Source organism: Camellia sinensis, chromosome 4 (genome assembly GCF_055761805.1).
Source record: "Camellia sinensis isolate YWXY chromosome 4, ASM5576180v1, whole genome shotgun sequence".
Lineage (NCBI taxonomy): Eukaryota > Viridiplantae > Streptophyta > Magnoliopsida > Ericales > Theaceae > Camellia > Camellia sinensis.
This window is the reverse complement of record NC_138964.1, coordinates 102,123,576-102,148,091: the sequence shown is the minus strand read 5'-3', so window position 1 is coordinate 102,148,091 and position 24,516 is coordinate 102,123,576. Positions and strand designations below refer to the sequence as shown.

The 24,516-nt window shown below is 35.7% G+C and overlaps 1 protein-coding gene across 1 annotated transcript; it reads right to left on the bottom strand.

The window, feature by feature from the left end:
* Nucleotides 1-1,146: 1,146 nt before the first annotated feature.
* LOC114297184 (uncharacterized) lies at nt 1,147-24,223 on the bottom strand. Its single transcript, XM_028241567.2, has 10 exons — nt 23,947-24,223; nt 20,176-20,351; nt 19,101-19,232; nt 18,961-19,011; nt 16,761-16,857; nt 8,982-9,028; nt 6,174-6,390; nt 2,000-2,129; nt 1,875-1,917; nt 1,147-1,430 (listed from the first exon to the last, which is right to left on the bottom strand). The coding sequence occupies exons 1-10, from the start codon at nt 23,999-24,001 to the stop codon at nt 1,350-1,352; spliced, it is 1,029 nt and encodes a 342-aa protein (XP_028097368.2). The 5' UTR covers nt 24,002-24,223; the 3' UTR covers nt 1,147-1,349.
* Nucleotides 24,224-24,516: the final 293 nt, after the last annotated feature.

Sequence of the window (24,516 nt, the reverse complement as noted above, 5' to 3'; positions counted from 1 at the left end):
TTAAAGTCTCGTTTGGAAACAGACTATTTTAGTAACTTTTTAATTTTTTGACTAAAATATAAGATAAAAAAAAAATGACTTCTTGATTTTTTATAAAAAAATGTGCAAAACATATAGAATAAAATCTTTAATTTTTTGGTATAGATTATAGACTTCTTGATTTTTTAGTAACTTTGTAACTTTTAGACTAAAACTATTACATGCCAAACAATGTCTAAATAAAAATAATGGATTTAACAAGACAATTTTCTTATATTCACCTAAACAATCAAAAGTTTGAACAGTTTGCCTAAAAGAATAAGAATGTATAACTTTATATTTGCTCTAACTTTTCTGACGATAATATCATGCCAACAACAGCTTCTTTAGAGTGAGAAAAGTGAGAAGGGGAAAACCATCTTATCTGGTTTTAAAAAATAAATAAATACATTTGGTGGTGTTACTTAATGAATTACCAAAACATTACTTAAAATTTTAAAATAATGATTTGAAAAGAAAAATGGAGATTAATGAAATGTTAATAAAATATAATTATATTTTACCCATATTTTCCTTTTGCCTTTATAAATCTCTACTCAAAAATCTCTACTCAAATTCATGATTCAAACACGGTCTAAAATGAAAATCATTTGCATAAAGGACTTTTGGTCAGTTTATCATTAAAAAGAAGTCTAGAAATTGGTCTTTGATAATCATGTGAAAGTTGCAGCCCAAGAAAAAAGCATCATAGTGAAATTCATGTTAAAGGTGATTAGTAAATGACCTAGGCATTGCTAAATCGCTACAACCTCATAGCCATGATGCATCCAGAGAGACTCCAGAGCTCTTGGATTTTTAGAAACCTTTCGACCATTGTTTTAAGACCTTCCATCTCTAGTTTAAACCAAGATGAGCCTAAAGCTAGGCTGACAGACAACAACACAACACAACACAATCCAATCATTAACTTTGGGCTCAAATCATCAAACAGTGCAGAAATCCCCAAAACTTGGTGCTCAACCAAACAGGTCCTAAGAAACACAAGCTTCAGGAAAACAAAGTTATCACAAGCAGATCCGAGCACTAATCTCCTTTTCATCTTTGTGTCTTAGATATAATCCATCAATTGCAAAGACCAAACCATGCATTTGATCGAGCCCGGAAGCCTTTAAAAGACCATGCTAACTTGTATTGCTGCTTAATGTAGACAGTTTGGTTCAGGAGTACCAACTAAACATCTTTTTACATCAGAATCAACTTTACAGGGGCCTCAAGTTTGTGCAAGCACTTAACAAGTAATATAAAGTGAAGAAGGTGAAACCAAACTCATGTACTTTGGAACTGTCAACCAATATTTTCAGCGAAAAGGCTCAGAATGCATTTCCTAGCATCCTCCCTCTCAGAATGGCTTCTGCTTTCCTCACCTGCTTCATAGGTCCAACGATCACCACCTACATAAAGAATACATCAATTGGCATTTATACTACGATATGCAGGAGCAGCATTTGATATTGGAAGTTTAAATAAATAAATAAAAATTCAACAAATGGCACAGGTGGAATTCACGCTTTAGTTTTTGTAAGATAATAGTAAGAATGCAACACTACGCACATGGAGTTTATATCTATGAGAGAGTAGTCTTTGGATCAATGTGGGTGGTAATTACAAAAGTATATCTTAGGAATAATGTGAAGCACCACACGACAAAGACCGAATGAACACAAGCAATGAACCAACATGTCCCTTGTTTGATACTACAAATATTATGTGAAAGGAGATGGCAAATCCTTCTTTCTATCATCATCCAACAACACACACACACACACACACACACAGAAAAAGAAAAAATGGCAATCAAAACCATTCACTTATTTCAATAAAGTTCACAAACTAACCTTGTCAGGTGGTCCCTTCGCTCCTCCAATTAAAATATCAGCACTGTAGAATGCATTTCAAGTCATGATCTAGAGAAATCAATGGAGAGAGAGAGAGAGAGAGAGAGAGAGAGAGAGAGAGTTACTTGCAAGATTCTTTGATTGACAAGATTGAAGATCCCTTTCTGCCAATGATGCATCCCATTTTTCCTGGAGGGACATCAAGCACAGACAAGATCTCCTCCTCCGGACCATTCCCTTCTACAATGAGGTTATCTGACAGGACAAATCAAATCTTAGCATTTGATATATGACTAGACTACATCTTAACTTATCAAGCAATTCATGAACAAATTTGAAGTTTATTGCTATACTACACAGGATTCAGGAATACTTTTGAACAAAACATGCGGTGGAAACTTCTATTACAAAAACAGACTTTATACACACAAGCCTGTCCTGACTCAAGAAACTCATCCCCTGTCAACACAGCTACCCATGTTTGTTCACCCCACTCGAGACCCCTCTTGAGGTGCATAGTCGAGATGAACTTGTCGTTGGTGGTTGACATAGTGAAGATAAGGCACAAATAGTCCCCCATGACACGGAGTTGGAATATGGCATCCTAGTTGTATTCCTATTCCCCAAGAACTCTATAACCTAAAAATAGCCTAGAAATCATTCATTAGCACTGTAGTCGACAGTGAAGTTCACCTTGCTTTCCCATGGGCACCACTGACCTAGCAATCCCATAGATTGGTTAGGTTGCTAAGTTAAAACCCTTGATTCTACTAGGACCCTTCTTCCAATGACAACCCAATACTCACTACTTCAATACCCACAACAAAATTGTCATATGCCCATGTTGACCAATGTGCGGATGGGTTTGCCATTGAAACCTTGCTTACTAGTAGAGCTTTTCTTCTCCATGGCATTCATCATATGGAAAGCACCTACTCCAAAACCACCAGATTTTGAGACCCTTGAGCGCCTTGACAGCAAGTCTTCCTACTAACTATTAGTGCTACCACAATCAGACAAGTAATTCAACAAACTTATGTGAGTAGTTGAGAATATAATATAAATAATGAACTTGCGCATCTAACTGCTTAAGCCTTTAGATGAGTTGGTGGTCAACAATTTAATATGATATCAGAGCAGGCAACACATCCAGTGTTTGAACCTCACCGTCTATCTGATAATTAAAAATGCATGTACATGTTTGGCCTGCTACAAAGAAAAAGCATGGCCACACGTGAGGCAACGTGTTGAGAATATAATACAAATAAAAAAGTTGTCCTCTGTAACAACTTAAAGTTTTTAGATAAGTTAGTGGTCAACAATCTAATATGATCATTCAACAACCCTACATAGCTCATTTCATAGGTAACAAGAAATGGGGCCACACCCCTTGTCCATTGGGTGTTGTGTCTCTGACAGTCATAATGCATTAAAGCTCCTCAAAAATTTGAAAAATCATGAAATATTTCCCTAAAAATGTAGCTCTCACCCTAAGGTAATTTTAGAAAATTTTTAAAGAAAAACTGACCCATTTGATCCTTGGGTGTGTAACCCAAGTGGTTGATTGGACTACTGCACAAGTTAACTTGGCGTACTCAAGTGAGTGGGTGTTGATGTGCACACACAAGTGTTGCTAGGCTTGCCACACTCGTGACACTAGACATTAGGCTTGGTTGTGTAGGTGTCACTTGAGTGCTGCTAGCTTGAAATAGGCCATCTGGCTGACGGCCATGGACACTTTTCCTTGGGCCATGCTTGACCTGTTGTGTGGCTGGTTGGGGTGCTGCTTGTGGCTAGTTCTGCATATGAACTAGTTCGAGCTTTGGGGCTATGTTACCAAAAACACTGATACCTTAGCGAATTACATATTGATACGCACATTCTAAAACATGGTACACTTCCGTTTCAAAACAGTAAATTTAGTGATCGAAGGCATTCCCAAATGTTTTTTCTAATATACTTCCTTAAATGTTACTTTAAGAGGAAAAAAAAAATCAAATATAATGAATTAAAATCTAAGATGAATTAGCCAAAGGGCTCTAGCCTAGTTGGCTAGCCCTTTGGCCACCAAGTCTCTCTTAATAGGGAGGTCTTCAGTTCCACTCTTAGAAGTGAAATGAGATGGCAAGATTTTCTTGCAAGGTGTATGGGTATGAGTTTCAACTCCCCGAGATGCTAATCTAATAACTAACCACTGACTTTCGGTGATCAAAAAAAGTCTAAGATGAGTTAAGTTTTAACAAGACAAAAACATTAACAATGAAAAGAAAAATAAAATAAAATTATTGGATGCCTAATAGTTAAAAAAAAAAATTATCCTAGAAGTACCTTAAATTCTTAAGTGTAATATATATTAGTCTACCCTTATCGTACCACATTTTAGAACATGTAGCATATCACGTTCACGTTCCTGTTTCCGTTCCACGTACCAGAACGATTCACGTTCTAGCTAACATAACTTTAGGGTGTACAAGCTCGGCCCGCTGAAAATTAGTCAAGCTCGAGCTTAACTCAAGTTCGAGCTCAGCTCGTTTAGTGTTTGACAAACTCAAGCTTGGCTCAAGTCAACTCAATTACATAAACAAGGCAAGCTCGAACTCGAGTTTAGAGAGAAAAATAAAAACCTAACTTAACATGTACATGTTAAAAAAGAGAAGACTATGAACAAAGTATAAATGAATGCTTCATATTGTTAATAAATTTTATCAATCAAATATGTAAATTTGCATAGACACAAAACATAAACAAAATAACAATAATAATAATAATAATAATAATAATAATTAATTTATATATCCTTTTGTTCACGAGCCTATTCATTTGGTTCTACTCGAGCTTTACTTGATTAAGGCCTCGTTTGGCAAGTGGCTTTTTTAGTCAAAAAGTTAAAAAGTTACTAAAAAAACCAAAAAGCTAACAAACCATACCAAAAAGTCAAAGATTCCCTTTTCTCTCCACTTTTTGCACATCTTTTCGTAAAAAGCCAAAAAGTCATCCCAAACATACTAGTTTTTTTTACATCACATTTTAACCAAAAAGTCAAAAAGTTACTAAAATAGCATGTTCCCAAATGAGGCCTTAGCAAGCTTAAAATTTTACCTCAAGCTTATCCATTTAGCAAATGAGCAAAGCTCAATTGAGCTTTAAATGAACCGAGGTCAAATTGTTCATGAACAGCTCGATTCGTTTGCAGTCCTACTAAGGTTGCCTTGAGCCAAGCTTGGGGGCATGTCATGAGCTCTTAGTTGCACACCCATGGGTAACTCCTTAGGCACACGCGGGAACAAATGAGCATTGCATTTGCATCAAGAGCCAATACCTTGGAGAATTGCACCTCGACACTAGGCCATCCCAAGAGCCATCCCCAAACTTGGATTCCAATATGCAGACTCTGTCAAACATTCGATGCCCAATACTCAGAGAACAAAAGAAACCCTCGACCCATGCACTTCGATGTTTGTTGAAACCTACCGGACACCTAAAGAACCCTCTCATCCCCATAGAGTAATGGATCTCTATAGGCCTCTACCTCATTCAACCACCATCTCAACCCCATTCTTGCATTCTTCAACAACTTGATGTTGAAGAACTTCAACCCAAGTTGGGTGAACTTACACTTCTTCTCAGCCCACTCTTTTGAAATTAGAAGAGCTTCAATGGAGGATTTTAACTCTACCCTGCACCTATCTTTGGAAATATCATATTCCTAATCAAAGCCCGTCAACTCTTTTATTTCCTTAGTATAACAAATCTAGTGTATCCTTCTAAAGTCCTTCTGCACTTTATGCAACCCTCCCTCCCATCTCCAATTTTAACTATTATTTAATTTGGATCATTTAGTGCCTCACGCTCCGTCAACTTCTACATTATCATTGTGAATATGGTTATAATCTCTAGGACTTACAAATTTCTGTAATTGCTAGCCATGTTAGAAGTGCACAATTTTTTTTAGCAACAACCAGGACTCACAGCATTGCAAATGCACACAAGAAACACTAAGCAATACCAAGCCAACCTTGACCTATTATTCACTATATCAAATATAGAGTTGAAACAGACCGTCTTTCACAGGCAAAATTGATCTCCAGACAGTTATTACATCGCAGTTGCCTGACACAACAAATGTAATCCATATAATTATAACAATGTGAACATTGTGCAGTCTTTTTTAGAGGGGCTTGAAACAGCAGTATATGAGCAACAGATGTAGACTAGCCATACCCTACATGAACGCATGACCTTTGTGTGTGTATAATATCTTTATGCAAGACCTTTGCAGTTGGGAAGAGAGTAAAACACCTGGAATAGACGGAATAGATGGCCAATCCACATATTCATTATCACTGATGCAGAAACATCGACTATAGAGTGCACCACGAACAGCCAGTTTCCATAAGGATCTTTCATTCAGCTTCTCCATCATCTTGTGGTAAATATAAGGAAGAAAGCGGACATCATCTGCAGCTGCACGGACCATCAGTTCAGACAAGGGTCTGTACATCCAAAATGTTGGATCCTGGAAATAAATATAAAAATTACACATCTCTCCAAAGAAAAGGGAATTAGGAATGAAAGGACATGCACAAAAATATGAATTATACACATTTTGTTTTTGTAAACAAAAGAAACATCATACAAAAATTTCTAAGCAACCAAAAAAACCCAAGCAAAATAAGTACCAAAAGGACTCTAAAAATTGTAGCAGCTAAAATTATTGCTTATTTGGGAGTTAGCTTTTAATATTTCTGTGAGTTTCTGAACTTAAAAACAATTTTAACCATGCATTTAAGCTCCCTTGCATCAGGTCTAAAAATAGGGGGAGGGAAGGGAAAAATAACATTAGTAACTCCAACAAAGTTCTGCATCATGCAAACAGTTAGGACTCAAGGAAACCCACTTAATTAATGATAATCAATTCATCGCGAGACTGTTGCCAAGAAAATTATACTTGAGTTGACACTAAGCACTCAAATACATTTCTTCAAAAGACAAATGAGAAGAATGATACATCTTACAGTTAAGAAGCACAGACACGGACACAACATGGACAAGACACGGACACGCAAATTTTCAAAAAATGCAGGACACGACACATTGAGGACACGTGCAAAACGTATAATTTTCTATATTTATTATATGTCATATTTTTAAATATTTAATATGTACGTTATGTCAAATATTTAATTTTATCAAATTTATCAACCTTAGGTATGCTATTTTAGTAAAAAGATTAAAAAATTTAATTTTTTTTGTAGAAGAGTCCTCAATGTGTCCTTAATGTGTCCGCAGTGTGTCCTCAGCATGACCCAACATGTCCGACTCTTTCTAGCGTGTCCGACATGTGTCCAGAGCGTGTCTGGCATGTGTCCATGTCTGACATGTGTTAGACACTCATACGCGACCTTAGTTGCACGAAGCAGGAGCAGGAGTGAGGGAACGTGGCTACTTAGAGGAGCCGTAGATTAGGAGCGCTCATGTATTATTTTTATTAATTATATTTTATTTATTATAATAAATAAGGAATAATAAATTATGTTAAAATAAATAAAAATAAAAATTAGACGATTTATTTTATAATTTTTTTAAGATTTTTTTTATTATATATGATTTAAATAGATTTCTTTTAAACAATTAGATGATTTATTTTATTTATTATAGGTCAAAAAGTTAAGAAATAATAAATTTTGTTAAAAAAATAAAAAAGAAATAACAAATAAAAATTATATTATACATGATAAAATAAATAATTTTTATTTTCAACATAAAAATTATATTATTTATGATAAATTTTATTATATATGATAAATATTATAATTTATAAATTATATTATATATGATAAATCATATTATATAAAACAAATATGAAAACGGAGAGGGAGAGGGAGAGGGAGAGAGAGAGAGAGAGAGAGAGAGAGAGAACAGCGAATAGATCGAGAGAGAGAAGCAAACATAGACAGGGAGAGAGAAGCAAACAGAGATCGACAGTGAGAGAAGAGAGGGACAAAGACAATCGAAGACTAGGGCTTCAAAGAGAGGGACGAAGACTAGGGCTTTGAAGGGGAAGTCAAAGGGCGCGAGATCAAGGTCGTCGAACAGAGGATCGAAGCCAACGACCAGGTTCTCTCCTTGACCTCTCAAGAGTGCTTCCTTCTTGCATCAAATTCGCTTTTCCCTCTCCTCAGATTTGCAATTCTGCTGCGATGCTTCCTCAGAAGCGCAGAATCGCACTTCTTCCTCAAAACCATCACCATCTGAGACAATTCCTACTACTAAGTACATGACCTCCGGAGAGTTGTCCGTGCTTCATAGATCTTACATAATATGAAAGTGTAAAATATTCTTCTTTGTAATTTTATTTCCTTCTCTTCAATAGTATATATGAACGAGGAAGAAAGGCCTTTGGGAGTAAATCCATTTCTTAAATACATCCCTGTTCACCAAGAGAACCTTAAAAGCATAGACAATCTCCGTAAAAGCTAGGTCAATCCTCATTGACCAACGTTGAAATACACATAGTAAGTTGTCTACTTCATGCACAGCCTGAAACAGCAGATAACTGATATCCTGAACACACTGGTTGACCAGTCAGTTACAAATATCAACATTCAAAGCTTATAGATCTTAAATATCCTAGGCTCCAGAAGAACAACAAAACCATCAATAGTTACCATGGGAAGTGTCATGTCAAGGCGAAAATTAACAAAATAAAAGCTTAACAATTTGATTCAATTGTACATCTTTAAGTTCAGAAACTTTATATATCAGAGGGGCTTTGAGGGTTGAAAGGCATTATTTCCACAAAACAGAGGCCCCTGAAAACTCGCACATGAGAACCCAACCACTTATCATTGCCCAAACAGAAGCCCCTCTGGACTGTGAAAAGTATTTAAAATAAAAAAATAAAAAATAAGCTCACCCTGGTATCTAAATAAATCAAGACATACATCTCTACCTACATTCCGCATATTAACTACTAATGAGGAAACACATGAAAATTTGTTAAGCAGTTACTCGAACAATAAACTGAGAAGATTAACTCAATGACATAAAATGACACAATAATACTACTACATTTCGATAGGTGCAGACATACATGACTATACTCACCTCTCTTAGACGGGTGCGGACTTCTTTCTTCTCAAGATATGATATACCTACATTCACAAACTAAAAGTTAAAACCAGAGAGATGATAAAAACAAGAATGTCAAGATGCTGATTTTCCAGTCCAAGCTTTTAATAGCTATATTTAACAACAAACATTAAAAAAAACACCATCTGTTATCTATTAGAAGAAATATAGATGTCCTCATTAGTAACCCATACAAAATACTTCAATGGCAACTAGACAAGTGTCCTGGCAAACCCACACAAATTTGAGATCGGACACAAAGTAGAAAATTGATGCAAACACAATCATAAAGAAGAAAACAGATAATTTACATGGTTTGGCTTAGGCCTACATCCACAAGCAAAGCCGACGAGAAGACTTGACTAACTGAGAAGAAGAAGATGGTATACAACAGCAGCTGCCAAACAAAGCTCCCAAACTCTAATCCCTCTCTATACAAAAATGAGCTCTCTCAAAATCCCCAAAAACCTTATATTTTGGGGTCCAAAAATGCAAGACAAATAGCCCCAAAATTTGGTGGCATTCAGCCCTCGGAAAGGCCCCCAGGAACAAGAGTTTGCTTTGCTTTGGATTTTTTTACTTTTACTTGGGCATATGTATATTGGCTAAATCTAGTTCAACTCTACACATTTGTTGTCTAGGTAATACAAGTGGTAGAATAAATACTAGTTCTGCAAAACGTTTCTCATGGTATTTTGCAGATTAGATGGAACAGACCAACCTTATTTGATGACCACAAAACTACAAAATTGTAAATCCAAGAACATTAGTGTTGCACACTTCTATAAATACACAAAACTCAAATTGGTGATGATATTACAATTACATCAACCGAGGAATAGCCCTGCTCTCTTTATTACAAAGTGTTCAAATTATTTCTCATCCATTTAAATTTGAAATATAAAAGGTGAACATAATTGAGTTCATTCAAAACGATAAAACTTGATGGAGAAAGTGGACAAAATGGTTAACATTGTTTTTACATCATGTTAGCAACACCTTCTAATTTAGTAAATCATAAACCTAGGTATGTTTCCAAATTTAAGATAGAAATGCTACTGTAAAATTATTGCACGATTTTTTCCAAACTCAAATAGTCAGTTGGACAATATATATATATATATATATATATATAAATAAATACAACTCCTCCAATTAAGTTGTAGCTGTAAACTTGTAGTCATATAATTTTGAATATACACTCCACTTTTCTTTTCTTCTCTTTTTAAATATTTTTTGATTTTATTAAAGACTATGTGAATCCCATTCAGAGGTAAGATAAACACAGGATAAAATTGCAACCAGGTCAATCAATCAACGTAAATACAAGTCACAAATTACCCCTAGATGAATCCCATTCAATGGCTAATTCGTGGAATTGGTGAGCCATACCCTGCTTGGAAAGCAATTTGGCGGAATAAAGCTCCTCCAAAAGGTAATGTTCTTTGCTTGGATTGTTTTATTAAACAGTAGTTTAACTATCGATAACCTTAGGAGCAGATGCAAGATCATCATAGATTGGTGTTGTGTGTGCAAACAGCCGGGAAATATGTGACTCACTTGTTCACAATTGCCTGGTGGCAAACAAGCTTTGGAATCTATTGCATTCAGTTTGTGGGATGATGCGAGTAATGCCTTGATCAGTGAAGGAACTCCTTTATCTCTTGGAGTTTTTTCCTGATAAAACTGAGACGGTTAGATGACAATTGCTTTGTGTCTTGTGGACAGTTTGGAACGGACACATGAGATATTTTGAGGGGACTTAGCACCTAATTAGTAGGTAGTATCAAAGGGCCTTTGCTTCTTGCTTTGTTTTTGTGGTTAAGACAGGAGTGCCCTTTTCTATTGGTTCTTTTGTACAGTTCATTAGAGATCTATACACGCCACTAGACTATGATGCACGGGCACGGACATGGACACATTACACGACACGGACACGCGGACACGCAAATTTGTTAGGAATTGACCCTTCCTAACCAAGATCGGTGAGACACGAAATAACAAACACGGAAGAAAAAACGAATCAAATAAATAATACACATAAGAACACAAGGATTTACGTGGTTCACCCCAGGATAGGGCTACATCCTATGATCAGAAAAATACAACCCTCTCTTAACCTAAAAAAGACACCCCCTCATCTATTTATAAGTATAGAATTAGGGTTACACGGAAGCAACATGGGAATTACGAAAGTACCCAAAAAATTCCAGCCTAGGGGGTAAACCCCCCTTCCCCTTGGGGAGAGGCTCCCCCAAACCCCCCATTAGACCCAGTGTTTGAGTGAATAGTAAGGTTGAGTGAACAGTACTTATCAGGATCCACCGACCCAACAAAATTTTCAAATAAATAGGGACACGACACGCTAGGGATACGTTCAATTTATTTATTATATGCCTAAAATTTAAAAATAAAAAATAAAATAAAATCATTGGAATTTATCAACAAAGAAAAAAAAATCATTAGAAGATAAATTAATAAATACCAAGGTTCTGAAAAGCGGTTGCGGTCGTCGTAATGGTGGCGGTGACGCGGTTGCGGTTGCGGGGTGTAAAGGCCGTAGTGTAACGGTTGCGGTAACCGGAACCGTGAATTTTTTTATTTTTTGCACAATTTGAAAAAAACTTACCGATACGCATATTTTTTTTCCATAATCATATTTATTGGGTTAAAAATAAATATTGATCAATTTTTAAAAATTTTTAAGTATGATCCAATATATTTCATATTTTTAAATCACTATAAACTGAGTTTTTTACATTTTATTTTAATAATTAATGACTTTATATTTTACAAAAAATCAATCACTAATTATTATATATAAGATAAATAATGACAAAAGTAAAAGAATAAATAAGAGCCTAAATATATATATATATATATACATATTTTAACCAAACCAAATAGATAATAACCACACTTATTATTATTATTATTATTTTCAAATAATATATAGATAGTGTTAGAATTTACCATCAACTACCACCTCACCTACTCCACTAAACCTAACCCACTACACCACTACCACCTCACCTACTCCACTAAACCTAACCCACTACACCACTACCACCATCCACTACACCTAACCCACTACACCACTACCACCATCCACTACACCTACATCTATATAAGGAACCATTTGTAATAGACAGAAATTAATCAATATCAATCAATAATACATTGAATTTTAACATGGTATCAGAGCGGGTTTAGAACCCAGTATTTTCACTTCACCGGCAGGCGGCAACCTCACCTTGGCCGCCTGCCGGACCTCAAACTAGTCCGCTAAAATTCTCTACACATACCTTCACTTTCCCCAGTTTCTTCGAACAGCTCCTTCACGTTTGAAATCACTTCCTCGTCCAGTTCCACTGTGGCGTTCAAAATCACCACCGTCTTGTCTCTCTCTCTCTTTTGCTGCAGTTAGAAGCATTCTCGCAGATGAGAGTTTTGCATTTTCTCTCTCTACTTTCTCTCTCTAGCTACTAGTCTGCCAAAACGGTTTGTGGGGGAGAATTTGGCTTTAGGGTTTGGTGGTTGCAGTAGCAGAGACCTGCTACTCTGTTTTTTATCTGCAGAATTTGAGTGCTTTGACTTGGATTTAGAGTTGGGTTTGGTTCTAATTTTGCTGGTTGAAATCTGAAATGGAGAGAGACTTCTTGGGTTTGAATTCTAAAGATTCTGTAGTTGTTGTGAAGGAAGAGGCTGTTGAAGGATGTAAAGACTCAGCATTTTCAAAGGGTTCAGGAGTTCAGTGGCCCTTGTCAAACAAGGTTTCGGCCCTTCCTCATTTCATGTCCTTTAAGGTTGCTCAAGATGAAATGAAGCCAAAGGTGATGTCGGACCCACTTGCTGCTTCTGGATTCATGTCTATATCAACAGCACATGCATTGAACCACCTCGGGCCACCCATTCACTATTCTTATTTTAACATATTTTCCATTATAACATATTTTAACATCTTTTCCACCCAGCACCATCATCACATTTTCCACTTTTTTGTTTTTAAATATATATATATATATATATATTTTTTTTTTTCTTTTTCTTCTTTCCACATAAAAAAAAATGTTGTCTGTCATCTCCATCATTTGCCTTCATTTATTCCACCCACCAAGCGCAAATAAAATAAAATAAAAATAAACCAACATAAAAAATAAAAAAAAAAAAAAAAAAAAAAAATTACAAATTTGCACACCAACCCATATTTTATTCATCTCCGGGATCACCCCCGATCACAATTTTACACATAAAAAAAAAAAAAAAAACAAAAAAAAAACAAACAAACACACACAAAAACAACGGCTTTGTTTTCTTTTCTGCAGACGGCCACACACCGACATCCCTTCTCTACTCTGTCGCCGGTCTCTTCTTCTTGCCTCCGTCCTGGACGGCCCTTGCCAGTGTTGCCTCCGTGTTTCCTTGTCCACCGAGCACGTTCACTCCCCCTTGCTCCTCCACTGCCGCATATGGCGGTCCTCCAAATCGGAACATCACGGTGGCCTTCCGCTTCAGCTCCTTGTTTTCTGCCCTTAGCACGCTTATCTCTGCTCGCGCATCCTTATACATGCGTTGGAGCAAAGCCAGCTGGGAGTTTAAATGCTGCACCTCATTTGTCCTACTCTGCAGCCGGTTCGACAAATTTGTGACCGCCGTCATGCTTTCCACACATGCCTTCAAAGTATACTGATTGGCCTCCACATCCGACTGCACTGCCATTCTTTGCTCCACAGACCGCATCGGAAAGTTCAACGGAGTAAACTCCGTGGCGCTTGGTTGAGGTTCCAGTGCCACCGCACCAGTTGTCTCTCTTGTTGACTCATTGAGGTCGGGAAAGAGAGTGAGCAGACTCCGGGAAGATGAAGCCATTTTCTGGGCCACAGAGTATTACAGAGTATCTCTCTCAGAAATCTCTCTCAGACAACAGAGTGTTACGGACTATCTCTCTCAGCAAAACGAAGAAGAGTTTTTGTTTTTTCAGAGGTTTTTCGCAGCTTTTCTCTGCCTCAGCCTCAGCCTCAGCCTCTGTCTTATAGCCGAGGCAGCCACGCGCATCGCGCGCCTCTTATCACCAGCCGACAAACGGGCACGCAAGCCAAGGCGCCCACGTGCCTCGCCATCATGTCCGGCACACCTTTTGATGAATTGGGCACGCCTTTTGATGGCACGCCTTTTGACAAAATTGGGCACACCTTTTGAGGATGCCACTTTTCCAAGGGTCCGACAAGACTCTATAAACTGTCCCGACATTTGATACCGGTTAGCTCCTTTATGGGTCCGACAAGACTCTGTAAACTGTCCCGACATTGATTCCGGTTAGCTCCTTTATGGGTCCGACAAGACTCTGTAAACTGTCTCGACATTTGATTCCGGTTAGCTTTTTCAAGGGTCCGACAAGACTCTGTAAACTGTCCCGACATTGATTCCGGTTAGCTCCTTCATGGGTCCGACAAGACTCTGTAAACTGTCCCGACATAGATTCCGGATAGTTTCTACAAGGGTCCGACAAGACTCTGTAAACTGTCTCGACATTAATTCCGGTTAGTTTCTACAAGGGTCCAGCAAGACTTCGTAAACTGTCTTCTACAACGGTCCGACATGACCCCATAAACTGTCTTCTACAACGGTCCGACATGACCCCATAAACTGTCTTCTACAACGGTCCGACATGACCCCATAAACTGTCTTCTACATCGGTCTGACACCGCCATCCAGTGTCCTCTACAACGTTATGACACCCCCATACAGTGTCCTCTACAACGTTATGACACCACCATCCAGTGTCTTCACCAATGGTCTGACACGACCATACAGTGTCTCCTATCCTTTTTTATTTTTATGTATTTTCTTGTTTTGTTCCTCTCTTCAAACTCAAGTTGGTTAGTTTCTATCCTCCTTGAGTTTGCGGGGGGCTGTTAGAATTTACCATCAACTACCACCTCACCTACTCCACTAAACCTAACCCACTACACCACTACCACCTCACCTACTCCACTAAACCTAACCCACTACACCACTACCACCATCCACTACACCTAACCCACTACACCACTACCACCATCCACTACACCTACATCTATATAAGGAACCATTTGTAATAGACAGAAATTAATCAATATCAATCAATAATACATTGAATTTTAACAGATAGACACACACAAACAAAATGGTTTAGTGATAGCAGTTGAATAGAATAGCATACATCTTATAGTTTCAACAAATCAATAATATGTTCTTCATCTTCCCTCTTCTTTCTCTCTCTATCTCTTGCTCCTCTATTTTCTCTCTTTATCTTCCCTCTTCTCTCTATCTCTCTTCTCCCATTTTCAGTTTTTTTTTGTGTTTTTTTGAAAGAAACAGTTTGGAACCGTTACGTAACGGTGCGAAACAGGCCGTTACGGCTGTTACGGCACCGTCACGATCGCTACAGCAGCCGCTACGGCCGACGCACCTGTGAATCTCAATCACACTGCAAAAGCGGTTGTAACGGGTGGCGGTAACCGCCAAAACCGTTACGTAACGGCGTTACGTAACGGTTGCGGCTGCTTTTTAAAACCTTGATAAATACGGTATTGAAAAAGATTATTTTAAAATTTAATTTTTTTCTTCAAAAAAAATAAAACTAATTTGTTCTATGCATTTCAAGTTCAACAAGAAGGGATACCTAAAAAATAGAGGGAAAAAAAAAGGGCAACTCAGAAGAGAAGAGGGGAGGGGGGAACTAAGAGGAGACAGAAACAAAATCATAAAAAGAAAAACGAAGTAAAGAAAATAGAAGAAGAGAGAAGCATAATCAAAGAGAAGAAGATAGAAGCACAAGTAGGATCGAAGAGAAAAACAGAAACACAAGGAGAATCGAAGAGAGAAAAGACGCCCTAGCCAGTTGGAGAAGAGAGAGAGAAAGAGATCAAAGGAGAGGTGGATCGAAGGCCCTAAAGCAATTCAAAGAGGTGAATCAGAGGTCGATCGAAGGCCTAAAGTTGTTCAAAGAGGTCGGCTCGAAGGCCCTTTTGAAGTATTCTTCTTTTTCTCTTCGTTTTTCTGTCTTCTCTTCGATTTTGTTTTTCTTCTCTTCGATTCTGCTTCTGCTTCAATCACCTCCTCTCTATTTCTCAAGTTTATTTTTCCTCGCATGTCCTCCCGTGTCCAAGACGTGTCCGATTGACAAAATTCAAAAAAAAAAAAAAAAAAAAAAAAGGGGGGGGGACACCTCTTGTAGAGTGTCCGACACGTGTCCACCATGTGTCCAACGCGTGTGCATGTCCGTGTCCCACACTTGTACACTGCCTTCAGAGAGGTGTCCATGCTTCATACCCTCTAAATGTATAGTTTTAGCCTGGTTTTGTACAAGGTCGCCGTTTATGGCAATTTTTGGTCTATAATAATTTATGAATCAAAAAAATTATGTTTTCAATTGAGAATGTAAGATTAAAGTTTAAGGATTTAACTAAGGTTAGGAGAAGGGGAAGGCCTGAATTGACATGGATATGGTAGTAAGAAAATATATGAATTTATTTAATTTGACTAAGCATATAACTCTTGATAGAGTGGAATAGTGAAAAAAGATTCAACTCCACCTAATTAGGACACAAAGCGTTATATGCTTAGTCAAATTAAATAATAATAATAATAATAATAATAATAATAATAATAATAGCAACAACAACAACAACAAATGACAATAATAATAGGAATAGTTATTATTCAATGGCAAGAAGACAATAAGAGAAATGAACTCCAGCAAAGATTTAGTACCACAATAGCGCGGATCCGCAAGCAGGCCAACAAAAGAAATGTAGTCATCATGTGATCTTTTCCGCCCCTGCTGTTCCTCTATAAGATAATATGCTATCTGCACACACACACGAGAGAGAGAGAGAGAGAGAGAGAGAGAGAGAGAGAGAGAGAGAGAGAGAGAGAGAGAGAGAGAGAGAGAGAATAGACAAGAAGAAATTAGCAACACCCCTTGATCATTAGTTGCTTTCATGTAAAGAACACATTTATTACTACAGGAGGAACAATTATAAACAAACTAGCAATCAGTTGAGCACAGAATAAATTAGGGTGAAACTTCAAATTGTGCAAGTCCGTACTCTCCAAATCTAAAAGCATGGATATCATTAAGGATGAGAATATATAGAATGACCTCTAATAGCCACAAGAATATTCCTAAATGGTAGTCTTACTCATATGAAAACGCAAAGTTGGTACATCTCCTTTCAAGCTCTGAAACAGTTGTTTTTTAAATCAGTGTCCCAAAGTAAGTTTTGCTTGCTGCGATGATTAATAACTTAGGCTGTGTTGGTACAAGGATTTGGAGAGGGATTTGGAAAGGGAAAGGAAAAAAGTGTGTGAAACTAGATGAAATGTAGATATATTTTATTCACATTTCACAGTCATTTTCCCTTTCCATTTCCCTCCTCAAATCCTCCAACCAAATACATCCTTACTGTTATGAAATTATGATCAGATAACAAAAGAAACAAGTTTGACCTAATACTCTCAAGTTAGAAGCCATTCCTCCATCAAATTATTCCACTCAATATAACTATTAACCAAGAACTGATCAGATAATAAAAGAAACAAGTTTGACCTAAAACTTTCAAGTTAGAAGTCATTCCTCCTTTAAATTATTCCTCTCAGTATAACTATTAACTAAGCAATGATCAGATAACAAAAGAAACGAGTTTGAACTAAAACTTTCAAGTTAGAAGCCATTCCACCCCAATCAGATGCCCAGTAAACCCTTGATTGGTGGCTAATAAGACTTTTTATGCAAAAGGAACAGTCCACTTCAGCAGCCTTGATGCCCTCACTAGAGTTACAGGCCTGCATTACCAAGCCCGGCAAAACAGCCCACTTGCCATAAAGATGTGGAGACACATGGCTGATAATCTGTGTTGGTAGAGTGTAGCGATGGCAAACCATTCAATTGAACACAAAAGGTGTATAATGGGACTTATACTCGGACTATAAAAATTTCTTGCACTGAAAATGAAAGGCGGAACCCAAATGAAAGAACTATATTCAGGCCACATAAAATTCTTGTGCAATAAAGCTCCAGTAAAAGGCTATGTTATTGCAATGTTGAATAGCATGGATAGGGAAACAAATTGGAAAATTAAAAGAGGAAACAAGTAGCTTACTGAGGTTAATGTGGTCAAATCAGGCAGGGATAAACAATTTAACCAATGCATGTTATTCTACAGACCGTTTTCTCTCAAAAACTAGCTTCTCCTGTTCTATAAGAGTTGCAACATCTAGCTGTTTTTTTTAATGCAAACCAAAAGCCACCCACACACCCCCAAAAAAGTAAAAGAGATGAATAGGTAACTAGAAATTCCCCAAGTTTTCCACCCTACGAAGCACGGACACATGACACAACATAGGCACGCCAACACAATAATTTTCAAAAAATGTAAGACACGACAAGTGGAGGACACACACAAAATATATAATTTTATTTCTTTATTATGTCATGTATATGAATATATCATTCAAAGATTAAAAAAAAAAATGCAACACAATACTAATTTCTATAAATCTACATTATTTTATCATTGTATCCTAAATTATTTTATTCAAATTTATAATTAATTTCATGTGGTGCATCTAAGTGATGGACATGTGTGTCCACAAGTGTCTAAAGTATGTTCAGATCAAAGAAAAAAATAGGATGACACGTAAGGATGAGTGTTCAACAAGTGTTGGAAAGTGTCCAATGAGTGTCAATGTCTGACACAAACACGACATGCACATGCCAGTTTCATAGAACTGTTTGTGCTTCTTAGCTTTTCAACTATTTAGTACCAAGATACATGGACCAGACCAAGTTGTCTAGAACAATGTCTGTCCTCACCGGACACCGTGGTCTGGTTTGATGACTGTAAGCATGCATTGAAAAGTTATTTTTAAAATTAAAAAAATAATAATAAAAAAAAAACTTGAAACTAACCTGGGTGTCCACAACATTGTGCAACTTGATTCCAAACTGAAAATATAGAGCCTGCAATAAGGACAATATACAGGAGTAGGCATAACATGTAATAACTGAAATACAAAATATGCAGACAAGTTTTAAATCAATTCAAAGACCTCACTGTCCCGTTTGCAGTCGTGAATAACTTTTGTGATGTAACTAGATTCAAGAGCAGGCTTACAGGCATTCATCAGCACTTTCCCACCTTGAATAGCATCGACCAAATAGATAGCATCTGGAAAAGCAAGCTGCCACAGAAAAAGGATGTATAGCAATGAATTTATACCGTCATGATTACCTAAGGTCCCTATTGAATCACAAGGAGACGCCCCAAAATAAAAATCAGTTACAAATTTTAAGACTAAACAAAACGAAAAATAGCCAAACTCAAATTTAAAATATATCTAGCAAAGCACTATTCATACAGAACTTAATTTTAAAAGCTATAAAGTTCTGTATGAATAGTCGCATCCCCAAGGACATTGCTACACATCCTATTTCTTTATTTTATTTACAACTCATTGGAGACATAAAAGATAACTGCACATCATTAAAACTGGGTTAGCCTTTAACTATGAAGTTCACTAAGGTAGTCCAAAACCATACTCACCTTAAAAAGGGCAATAGTAGACTAATTTTACAAATTGTTTCTTACACAACAAAAGTATAAATCCCAAACGAAACTTTTACTGCTTATACAACATAAAAAATATGATGATGCCGCTTACAAAAAATTAGGTGGGAATACCTCCATTGGAAAATTTTATTATTTTTACTGTAGCAAAAACCCATAATCAAATGTTAGCAAAAACAAATTTGCTACTGTCTATAAATTTAGATAATCACATTATTCACATTAAATTATTTATTATAGGTTATAACAAACACAATCCTAATATTGTGATTCTTCACATTATTGCAGAAAGGGAGTTGCATGTTCTGAAATGTATTTCAATATTTGCAGACATACTGTCAATAGGAGTGTTATGACTAAGATGTTTGACTTTGTCTTTGTACATAACTCATGAAATGTGTAAATTTCATACAGGCAAATAAAATTTTAACTTAACATATTTACATAGCAGCCTGAGTAACTCAAAAATCGTCATGGGATAAAATTGGGATAATGGTCCAGCATATGAACCAGAGGCTTGTTATCTAATCTAAATGTTATCAGAGTAGACATTACACCTGCATGATACAAAGAGTTCCATATCGACAAAGGTCAACACCCTCACAATCAAATCCAATCACCAGCTGCCTTTCAGGAGAGGGATAGAGAAATTCAGTCGGAAGTTGAGATGCATGGGTGACTATATGAATAGGCACCAATGATAGAAGCGCTTCATTATCTGGGTGCTTGCCTCCTGCAGAACATGTATGACAAGTAATGCAACAAAAATAATACAGTGACAGATTAAACAAAAAATCCCAAAAAGAAAAGAGCCAGCACGTTGAAAATAGAAAGGTTCAACAAACCAAATATCTGGTCCTAATGCAGTTACTAATCTTTGATTGTTTTTTGGCAGCAATGATCCTCACTTGCACAAATTACACTTCCTAATTCATGGATGGCCTGATTCACTTTTACACAAAACATTAAGCAAAGAAACCTGACGGTTCATACCATAATCTTTTTCATTTTGTCCCATAAAGTTCAGAGCAATGAAAATGTCAAAATTAGATTACTAACCTTTTTGTCATTTCCTTTTCCCTTTAAAAGGTACATTAGTTTTATGAAACATATTTGAAACACAGAATTTAAGGTTTAATAAATCATTTAAAATTGGGTAAAATTATTTTACCCCAATGTGGTGTGATCCGATAGCACTTTACCTCCCTAACTTTTAAAAATAGCCACACACCTCCCATGTGGTTTTAGACTAAAATGCTACAGTTACATTTTCCATCCAAACTAACGATGAGTATATCACATGCCTATTTTGAGAGTGGGAAAGGGGAAAAAAAAAAATTAGTCAAAGTTAAATTTCAATGTAAGAAGACGAAAATAACCTTGTTTTACATTTTTTTTTTTAATCTAAATTTCTTATTTAATAACATTTCAAATTAAACATACATATTATACTTATATATATATATATATATCAAATTAAATTAACCTAAATACCTTAATTTATTATTATAAAAATTAATCATCAAACTACCTTAATCTAATATTTAATTTTTAACCCAATTTTTTTATTTAATAACAGTTTAAAACAAACATAAACATACATATATGTAACAAATTAAATCATATATTTAACTAAAACCTTAATTTATTAACATAAAATTGCCTTATTTAACAACATTTTAAATTGAACATATTCACATATATATATAACAAATTAAATTACAAATTAACCAAAATAATTTAATTTATTACCATCATAAAAGTACCTTAATCTAATTTTTTATTTTTAACCTAATTTATTATTTAATAACATTTTAGAATAAACATGTACATATATATTTAACAAATTAAATCATAAATTAATTACAATGTCTATATATATAGGGTACATATACATGTACATCGTAATTAAAATTAAAAATTTTGTTATATATATATTTGGGAAACTCTAGTTTCTTAAATGATTTTTGTACTATATTTTTAATTTTTTTTGCTTAGTCATTGAGGTAAATTTATTTATTTAATTACAAAGAGAGCCAAAAATAGAAGAGCACATAAAGGGTAAAATTGTCTTTTTATTGTTAACATTAATAGGGTTAAGGTTGCATTTCAATCCAAAACCACATGGTAGGTTTATGGCTATTTTTAAAAGACAAGATGGTAAAGTTCTATTGAGTCATACCACAGGGAGGTAAAATAGATTTTTCCCTTTAAAATTTTCAGTTTTTTGGACTTCAAAACTAAAATGCCATTCAAAATAAGAATCTGAGCCTTTGAGGATAAACACAAGAATACTTTGGGTTTCTAGTGTACATTTACTACCTCGTATTTGAGATTGGTTGATTTTTGAATAAAAAGTGCATGAGCATCATTTTATTTGAAAAAAGAGAAAATGACGAATTTTATCAAAACATCACATGAGCATGATCATACTTATATCAAATATTCATATACTCTGTTAAATGTACTTCTACTAGGCTATTTTGCACATTCCTATAAATTAACAATTTCAAGTCAAGACGATGGAGTGCCACCCTGTTGAGTAGATGATGGGGATATTTTGGTGGAACAAGGACGCTCTTCTTGTTGTGCTATATGTGATAAAGCTTCGAGCTAAATTGTCTGAATAGTCTTCCTATTTTGTGTAATCAAGACCCTCGTCCTGAAAAGATGTAAGCCACTAGGGCACTTTATTTGTTTTTCTCTCTCTAGCTCTTTGAACTACTAATGTCAGATAGTCATATTTTGAAACAATGCCATTGTAATATGAACATGAAATATTTTGAGGAAGTTCAAGGAGAAAGAGAAGTATTTAATCACTACTTGATGTACTCCAATCATGTCTTTATCTTGCATCAATTTTTATTATGAAATGGATATAAGTTATAAAGAATTGAATATTTTTATTATCTAAGAATCATAGTGTTACAGGGCTACGCCCACGGCTATTACAATTTTTACTATGATCAAAAAATGATTACAAATCTCTTAACCAATACAAGAGGCGGCCCCTTACCTATTCATAAGCATAGAAATTAGGGCAATGCGGAGACGCACCCCCAAACCTCCCATCCCTTGGGAGAGGTATCCCAAACCCCCCATTGGACCCAGGTGACCCAAGGCACTAGTGTACAGTACTTATCAGGCTCCTCAAGACCCAACATAATTTACCCTTTTTTGTGCAAATTAATATTGTTAGAAACGTTGATGAGAAGAGTATTTTTTTTCCTCTTTTATTTTATTACCTCCTTTACAAAAATCTACACGACTAGTATTAAATTATCTGATTTTATTGATTTACGCCCACTTACACCAATTAAAGCTTAAAGTTTTCTAAAATAGTGAGTTTAGACAATATGAAAACAAATATATTACACAATTAAGGGTGGTTTGGGATGATCTAAATAAGTGTACTTTTTTACTTTTTGTGAAATATAGGTTGGGTATGGGTTGGGTTTGAAGTGATGTGGTAGAGAGGTGATGTGATTTAAATAAGATGACGTGACTTAAATATGATAGTGACTTTTTGACTTTTTTAGAGTACCCCAAACAAGGCCTTAGTAAGATTAAGAAAATTTTTGAAAGTAAATTTGATTCAATAATACAATCATGTACTGGGAGTGTTATACCTATTTTAACAATGCATGCATATCTTAATTCAAAGGAACTTACTTTTGCAATTTGAAGAATTGTACATTGCTTAATGACAACTATGATTTTAACCAATAGGAACTATATTTATTTTTTTACCTGTCTAAAGATATTAATAAAATTTAAAAAAAAAACTTACAATACTCAGATTTAGAGGGGGGAAAAACCAAAAAAAAAACCACATACAACATTCGTATGCCGATTTGACTTTTGGATTTTAGGTTTTGGAATGACTTTTCAAAAACCCTAAACCAAACAAGTTTTGGGTTTTGGGTTTAGAAAATTTGATTTAAAAATTGAACCAAACGCACCCTATGATTTTAACCTTTCGGAACTTTTCAAGCAGTATTATAAAATTGAAACAAGAACTCTGAAATAAAAACAAAGAAACCCAAATGGGCAACAGCAAGAAAACTGAATCCTCCGATAACAGCAACAAAAACAAAACAAAAAAAATCAACCACCCCCCACCCACACCCAATATCAACATTCAAGAAAGTAACAATGGTCAAAACCCAGAAGAAAAAACCTAATTAAGCCAGTTAATGACAACCCAGAAACCAAAGCAAAAACCCACGTTCAGGAACATTTAATCATCAAAACCTAAGAGCAAAAAGCCAACATAACACCAAAACCCATGTTGAAAAACAGACGATCAAAATAAAAAAAAAAATTACCTGAGTCAGAAGGGAGAGGAATGTATGTCTTATGGGGAGTAGTAGCAAACGCCATGTGATCAAGAACCCCAACTAAAACATATAGACACTGTTGATGTTTAATATATAATAAAAAACAATTATCTGAAAATTCGAAAGTTCCTAGAATTACAGTGTGTGTGTAAAGGTTTCCTCTCTCAGGAGACACCCCTCAATTTTCGTGCGTTTTCTCTTTCTCTCTCTCACGCAATTGCAGAGCCCCTTCGCAATTTAAACATGATTATCTGTATACATAACAACCGCTTAGTCCTTTTTTTAAGGGTAAATTACATTGATACCTCTTAAATTTATGTATATTACAGTTCTCCACACCTATTTGGAAATTACATCATCTTTCCTGAGATTTAATGTTTTATTACAGCTTATTTCCTAAGATTTAAAATTTCATAGCAATTCCTCTTTCACCGTAATAATCATCATACATAAAATTAAATTAATAGGGGGTCAGTATAATTTTCTAATTGTGAGGGGAACTGTAATAAATGGTATTTTGAGAAGTTGGTAAAAAGTTGATTTTTTTACTTTTTTTAG

Excerpts from the sequence above, each read along its gene's own strand:
- LOC114297184 (XM_028241567.2), bottom strand. The coding sequence starts at position 24,001 with ATGGCGTTTGCTACTACTCCCCATAAGACATACATTCCTCTCCCTTCT. Across the intron at positions 16,858-18,960 it reads ACAATGTTGTGGACACCCAG|ATAGCATATTATCTTATAGA; the intron begins GTTAGTTTCAAG and ends GTGTGTGTGCAG. Across the intron at positions 1,918-1,999 it reads TCAATCAAAGAATCTTGCAA|TGCTGATATTTTAATTGGAG; the intron begins GTAACTCTCTCT and ends TGCATTCTACAG.